The following is an 8,315-nucleotide window of genomic DNA, read 5'->3' on the forward strand; positions in this document are numbered from 1 at the left end:
CAATAAACATGGGAGTTGAGTACCGATTTTGATATTGATATATGATATTATTAAATTTTTTTAACGTTTATTTTTAAATATTGGTTTTAACCAATCTTATTAAAAAATTGTAAAAATAATCATGTGATATAGCAGCTTCTGGTTTTTGATATCTCTTTTTTTCCTAAAATCTCCATTTATATTATTTTTGTTTTGAAACATTGACCAAATGTTGGCTGATTTAAAAAAACAAAACTATATTTTTTTGTGTGTTATCGCTGGTGAGGCCAAGATTTACAGGTTTTATAGCTACTCCTTGATGGCCTTGCTTTCTCATCTTCTCTGAGTCAGGAACTAAATTCAAACACATATTTCTGGTATTCTCTATTTAGGGTAAAGTGGAGGGGGGTGAGAACGTCTCCCAGCCCATATTTTTAATAAAAATCAATCTTGTTAAATCAAAACATCGTCTTGTTAAATAATTCTTTCTTTAAGTTATATAAACTGAGAAAGCTGTCGTCTGTAAGATTTTTTTGTGCTATGTTTACAATTTTTTTCAATGTTTTGACTGCATACGGTTGTACTTAGTAAAACAAGAAAATAAAATTACTGAATACAAACAGAGTAAGCTTGTCTGTCTTCCCTGAACATCTTGCGGATACATTATAGACACATCTTTACAGTCATTTACCGTTTTCATAAAGTAAACTATTGTTCTTCACTGAATTCCCATGTTTGTTAAAACACTCTGTAGGTTGAGAACCCAGCTTTGCCTGAAAACTGAACTTTCTTTATAAAAGTTTAAGATTCAATGCACAACCAGGGAGATCTAAAGTCAGAACTTTTTTGTTTTAAATCTCGGGATCAAACAATCTCCATCTTATACTCACGGATTAAACTAAATTCTACTCGATATCCTGTGTGCGTCATACCCTGCATGGATTAGTTTATAAAGTTGAAAATAAAGTACCCACTATGGATATCCTGTGTGCGCCATACCCTGCATGGATTAGTTTATAAAATTGAAAATAAAGTACCCACTATGGATATCCTGTGTGCGTCATACCCTGCATGGATTAGTTTATAAAGTTGAAAGTAAAATACCGACTATGGATATCCTGTGTGCGTCATACCCTGCATGGATTAGTTTATAAGGTTGAAAGTAAAGTACNCTCTTAACTAATTGCCCCCCAAATAAACCATTTATCTCATAGCTAAATGACATACTAACTTACTATTTGACATCCTAAATAAATGACCCCCTAATAAACTATTTGACGTCCTTACTAAATGACCATCTAATAAACGATTTGAAATCCTAGATAAAAAGCCTACTTAACTATTTGACATTCTAAATAAGACAAGCCTAACTAACGATTTGACATCCTACTGACCCTTAATTGGCTCCCTACTTCCTTAACTGGACGACAACATATGTAAATGACCCCTTAATAAACTATTTGACCCTCTGACTAAATAACCACTCAAATTTTCATCTACTTGACCACCTGTTAATTTAATCTTTTGATTTAGAATTTATTGTCTGTTTTTGATTTAGGATTGTCTGTTCTTTATTTAGGATCTATAATCTGTTCTTGATTTAGGATCTATAATCTGTTCTTGATTTAGGATCTATAATCTGTTCTTGATTTAGGATCTATAATCTGTTTTTGATTTAGGATCTATAATCTGTTCTTGATTTAGGATCTATAATCTGTTCTTGATTTAGGATCTATAATCTGTGGTCTAATCCTGGCACTGTTCCTTGTATTCTCAGTACTTACTCTCATTGTTGGAAGGTTGATGTTTTTTTAATATATTTAGAGATAATAAGGCAATAGAGAGGGGTTATTCGAAGGAGAATAGGGGGGGGAGGGGTTTGTTTACGTACGTCCCGGAAGATAATCATGATTTAAGCCAATGTTTGCAGACCGAAATTAAAACTAAGTGTTCAAATAAAATCTTGTTTTTATTTAAACAGATTTTAAAAGTAGCTAGTAATTGGTTTTCAAAGATTGATTCTAAACTAGATGTGTTTTACAAAATTTTAAAGGACCCTTTTAATTTCATAAAATCAAATTTTTTAATTTGTTTAGAATTAGAAAAAATGCTAAAAGGAGAGAGAATCATATCAGATGCCAACAAGCACTAAGGTATATCTGAAAATATTATTTTGATGAACACTATCGTAACGAAAGCTAAAATCTAGAAAAATCAAAACGTTGACTTCTCTACTCTATATATTAGTTTTTTTTTCTTTTTTATCTTTCTTTTTTTCTGGTTTCTTATTTTTTCTTTATTTAAGGTTGCATACTACGAAGAAGATGAAGCATATTTGGAATCTGGCCCTTTAACTGTAATCCTTCCTCCAGAATACCATCATTAATTCACATAGATATTACCCTTGCAAAATACATTAATTGAATCATAATCATATTTATTGATTTAATTGGTATTTTTATCATGGTCTCATTGTTATTCTTTCTATTGATTCATTGGTATTCTTTAACATTGATTCATTGGTATTCTTTATCATTGATTCGCTGGTATTTTTTATTACTGATTCTTGGCTATTTTTATCATGATTCATTGGTTTTCTTAACTCAGATCACAATAATTGTATCTTTAGTATTCTTGGTGCAGACTACAATCATTGATTCATTGGTATTCTTGATTCAAAATGTAACCAATATTTCGAGTATAGTATTCCTTCATCAGAATTAGTATTCTTTCATCATTGCATCATTGGTATACTTACTTCAGAATACAATTTTTTATTTATTGGTATTCTTATGTGAGAATACAGTCATTGGGTTTTTATATTCTTAATTCAAAATACAATTATTTATTGATTGGTATTCGTATGTCAGAATACAGTCATTGATATTCTTAATTCAAAATACAATTACTAATTCATTGGTATTCTTTCATCAAAGGGTTGGCATTTTTTAACGACCGAATATTCCTACACGATATAGATGAGATGACTTGTTATCCGTTCCACTGTTATCGTTGACTACACTTTATTTTCCAGTAAGCCTCTCTCCATGCTTACAGTATGATTAGAATACTTACTTCTAAATACAATTATTATTTCAATTGGTATTTTTTCATCAGAATGCAATCATTGATCCATTGGTATTCTTACGTACTTCATATGATCGAAGGTATTCTTACTAAAAAATAAATACTAAATGCTAAATAGGTGTCTGACAATACTGCTATTAAGTAAAGCTGAATATCTAAACTTATTCGTATTATCATCAATAATTTATCTTATCAACCGCCCAATAATTTATCTTATCAACCGCCGAATAATTTATCTTTTCAACCGCCCAATAATTTATCTTTTCAACCGCCCAATAATTTATCTTTTCCACCGCCCAATAAAAGTTATTAAACAAAATCATATTCTATGTTTACGGTAAATTGTATCTTATCTGACATAAGATTCCAAACTACTCATTATATTGAATTATAAAGTTCGTATTTAACTATCTTGCTCATAAACAGTATCCTCTTAACAATATTATCAGGATATTTATTATCTTGCCTTGTATAATGTATATTTATGCATACACAGTGCTAACCAGAAATAGTCGACATGATAATAATACTCAAGTGAATTTTATATTATAACAAAGCAAATTGTTTTACTAGACAATTATTAATTCGCTATTTTAGTGAAATGGGTCTGCTTATACACTGCACAATTGCTGTATCTCATTCTCATTGAACTTATGAAAGTTATAACTTGATTATAAAAGTCGTCTTCCTTTTCTGGTTATCACTGTACTATAAAGTTTTACAAGTCATACTTCGTTATTCAATGCACCATTAATCCAAATTTTCGGAATATAATTGTAATTTTAAAAATTTTGATTTAAAAGTTTTATAATTTTATAATTATGGCGACGTCATGCGAAAAGTAATATTTTCACCTTTGTGTTTTTATTCATAAAAAAAACAAAAATTGGGAAGAACCTCGATGCTTAAATTGGTGCTCATCTTCATTTTTGCTAAACTCGAAATTTTGTGGGGCATCATTTTTATTCTGTACAAGATTGCTCTTTAAACAAAATAAGGGAAACAGTTCTATCGATTGAACACTAAACGATTGGAGACTTTTAAAGTTCCATTTTTTAATCTGATATTTGAGCAAACATTCTAAAACATTAGAACATATTTCCTTCTGTTGTAAATATTTTCCAAGTTTAAAAAGGATTTTTATTAATAAATTCTTTTATCATTTCGGTGAATTTTCTATGGTGATGGAGGGTCGTCTTCGCTCTTTTACTATTGTAAATATATATCTATTATCTATATGTTCAGAACATATTTTTCAGTTGTCTTATGTAATTGATATAAAAATAAACGAAAATTAAGACAAAACAAAGTTTGTCCATCTTACATGTGAACTTTTTAAATTTTAAACACGTCATGAAGAAATTGAGTCTTATTGCCACAAACTATGATTTTCTCTTTCTTATATCTTTACAACCCATTGTCGTAGACCTTAAATATTTCAAACTATAAATTCTGTTAGATCAAATAATCTAAATTAGAAATATCGAAGGTTTTGCACAAATAGGTTGCAAAACTATTGGAATTAGAAAATGTGAGTTTGTGGCAAAAATTAATCATCATTTTTTGAACTTGTAGTCTACGGTTTGATTATGATTTATAGCATTATATACCAAAACAACTCAAATTAGAATATCTATATAATACTAATAATAATAAACAGTTGATAATAATATAAATTGCTTTTGTTGAAAAGTCATTTATCGAACTTGAATTTAAGATTTTTGGTTCTAATAATATTTATTTCTTCAATAAAACTTGTTAAGACTGCAGCAGTCGTAATTTCAAAAGAGTGGCATTACATTCACAATCGTCGTAAGCTAATAAAGAATATATTTATGATTATGTCAAGCATTCTATATATAAGTCGGACAAGCCACTTTTTACATGCAGCAATCATGTTCATATGTATCAAGCAATTATTTTTTATTGTGCAAGAAAAAAAAGGTTTCAGATAAAAACTGAAAAGTTGGTACGATCATATATCTTATGTTTATTTTCCTTTTACATATAAGATAGATATATAAGTGTAATAAAACATTGTTTTCTTGAGTATGTGTATTGTTCCTGAGTGTTTGCTATGAACAATATGAAAAATAAAAATTACAATTATTAGAGTAAAAATACGATGGAGGAGACACGGAAACATGTAATACAAAAAGTACATTATTTTAATATATCCACTGAAAGTCTGGAAAAATTATCACAATATTGTACATTCTCATCTGTAAAAAATGATAAAATGGAGAAAAAAATTCTTCAATTTTTTTTGCTTATCAATATTTTGAAAAGTTGTTACATCAATATTCCAGTTTTATCTGACATTTTAATCTATAGCTATCTGCATGTTTTTATTGAAAGAAATATTCAGATGAATTCAAAAGATCTTTATATTTTTCTCCAATAGAAATGGTTCACTTTTGGACAAAGCCACAATTGCAAATAATTGAAAATTATAGACATTGGTAATCTAATTCATACTTGATCAGACAAAGCTTTTAAGGGTTCCTTGAAATTACGCTTACAGTCCCTTTAAGAAGAATTCTCTGTAGCAAACAGTGAAAGTAAAGTTGATATAGAAAAGATTTGAATTGATAGATAGATAGGAAATGAAAGAGAGGGATACTGAATGGTTAAAACCCAAAAGTTTGGGCGAGGTCTCTTCAATACAAGAGATTGCAAGTTTAATAATCATTATTTGATAAAAATATAAATTTCAACAAACTCTCATCTGCATGTAAGCTAATCATTTTAATGTCTTAATGTTAAAGAAATAGTTAAAACTTCGGAACTGTGCAACATCCCTCAAAACTTTTGGGCTTTGTCAATTCATGATAGTTTGGAGATATTAGAATTGCAACCGTCCGCCATGCCTCCAGAGACCAGACTTCGGTTTCTGTAGTAGTCGGAGATATGGGATACATGATACAGAATACAGGGTAATAGGATACAGGATACATAATACAAGATAAAGAACACAAGATACGGGATTCAGATTACAGCATACAAGATACAGAACACAGAGTACAAGAAGCAGGATACATGGCTCAAGATACAGGATACAGAGCTTACTAGAAGGAATAGGTACAGGATACATTGCCATGATTAATAACGTTAAAATTGCACAAGTTCAAAGCCTTAAAAAAAACAGTGGGACTCATGAAACGGTGGAATAGTTGGACGACTATTAGACTCAAGTTATGATTATAAATAAACAGCGCACAGAGCATGAAAGACAGCAACTGTGCAGTAGTATACACATATGATCTCATTCATTCATATTTTTATTCAACTACAAAGCACGAGATAATACAAATAAAAAATCACAATTTACTATGTAGTTTGGACCCGCCTAACCAGAGTAGGTTGTTTTAATTGGTTGGCCCACTATAAACGAATGAGAATTGCAGATAAAAACAATGTACATTGTACATTTTAAACATAAGAATGATAGGTGAAGAAAACTGTGGATATGATGAATCTGGATCTGTTGATAAACTACCAAAATCTGTCAAGTATTTGTTTGAGTGCCCGGTTTGCCTGGATTTTGCCTGGCCACCGAGAAAAATATTCCAGGTAACAGCTTAGTTAACAGCTTTGTTCAGGTATTTGGAAATAGTAAATATGTACATATGCAGATCTTCAGGTATTTGAGTATAGTAAATTTGTACATTTACTATACCCAAATACCTAAATATGTGTAAATACATACATATTAGTGCACATTCAGCTTTCAGAGAAGCAACAACTAGGTCTTGATAAGCGCTTCTTGAAAAGACGACATCTAATGCTCTATCTCTATTGTTAATAAGCAATGGATTTTATTTTAGTGCCAGGAGGGGCATATAGTGTGTGAAGTGTGCTACAGTAACACTGATCTTCAGAACTGTCCAATCTGTAGAATCCCAATACGGGAGCAAGGACAAGTCTCGAGGAACAGGTTTGTGATGCTAGGGTCATCAGGGGGATCTAACCAGAAAAAACATGCTCCATATCAAGGTTATAATACAAGAAAAGTTAATTGCAGTTGCGTATACTCTGCGTACATATTGAAACCAGTTCTCTCCTGGCGGAATTTGTAAACAAGAATAGATGCATCTGTAACCGTTTAGTATCTGAGGAGGTTAAAAGCATTAAATTAAAATTTTTTTGATAATTCACATTATAGTTTCCTATGACCAGAATATTTCATTGATTTTTTATGTGAAAGATGAATCTCATGTCAGACTGTAACATCCGTCTTGTGTTTACATTATTGCCCAGAGACAGTACACTGCAGTACAAAAGATGTGTACACCTCTGAAATAACTTTCCTTGCATTATAACCTTGCTGCATATAGTTATGCAGTACAGAAAAGAGTATAAAATTTGTACTTCATATGTATTTATTTGTTGCTGCTGATAGTGATAACAATTTTTTTATAAATCAAAGCTTAAATAGAAAGGAGTAACAATAATAAACGGCTACCACTATATATTTGTTTTCATTAAAAACGTGCGAAAATTTCAGGAACACACAAATAATTCTTTTAAGAACCTTCAATTAAAAACTTGGAAATTTAAAGTAGCGTTTTACATCAGTCCTAAAAATTAATAAAATCCTTAATTTTAGACAACTTGAAGAACTGTCCTCGGCACTCTACGCTTTGGAACCGTCGTCTTCCACCTCCGGTCCCCCGCCTGTCTCAGGGAACGCTATACTGGCCGGACATCAGCTGACTGGAACTCAATTACGGTCCGGAACACCAATCCTGGATCCTAATGCCCCATCTGCTCCACCATACAGTTCCATCACGGTGACTTTCTTTACAATTCTATCTCGTTTTAAATGGATGGCTTACATAAAAATTTTCAATTTTTTTAAAAAGAAATTAAAATAAAACAAAACTGAATAATAGCCAACCACACATTTGAAATGCTGAAAACAAAACTTATTTCAAATATTACAAGACGCATTACAAAATGACATTTTTCAAAACGGCAATTTAAAAATGACAATATCTCAACGAAAAATTCCCCAAATTATAATTTCCCAAATCACATGTTCCTAATAGCAATCTGCAGCGCTCAGTCTCTTTCACTTGGGAAAAGTGCTTTAAAACTTTATTGTTGAGGTGGCTGGTGTTGAGAATTCAGAGGCTGCTGATCAGAGGTCAGAGGATTATATAGAGGAGGAGGGGGAGGATACAGATGAATCAGAGGAATCTGAGGAGGTATCTATCTATCTATCTATCTAAAAGTATCTATCTATT

General features: G+C 30.9%; 1 protein-coding gene across 1 annotated transcript; it reads left to right on the forward strand.

The window, feature by feature from the left end:
- The first annotated feature begins 6,507 nt into the window (after positions 1-6,507).
- Positions 6,508-8,315, forward strand: LOC111707735 (uncharacterized). Its single transcript, XM_023480873.1, has 4 exons — positions 6,508-6,639; positions 6,894-7,003; positions 7,676-7,859; positions 8,178-8,315. Exons 1-4 carry the CDS (start codon positions 6,511-6,513, stop codon positions 8,298-8,300), a joined length of 546 nt encoding a protein of 181 aa, XP_023336641.1. The 5' UTR covers positions 6,508-6,510; the 3' UTR covers positions 8,301-8,315.

Source organism: Eurytemora carolleeae, unplaced genomic scaffold, assembly GCF_000591075.1.
Source record: "Eurytemora carolleeae unplaced genomic scaffold, Eaff_2.0 scaffold546, whole genome shotgun sequence".
In the NCBI taxonomy this organism is placed as follows: domain Eukaryota; kingdom Metazoa; phylum Arthropoda; class Copepoda; order Calanoida; family Temoridae; genus Eurytemora; species Eurytemora carolleeae.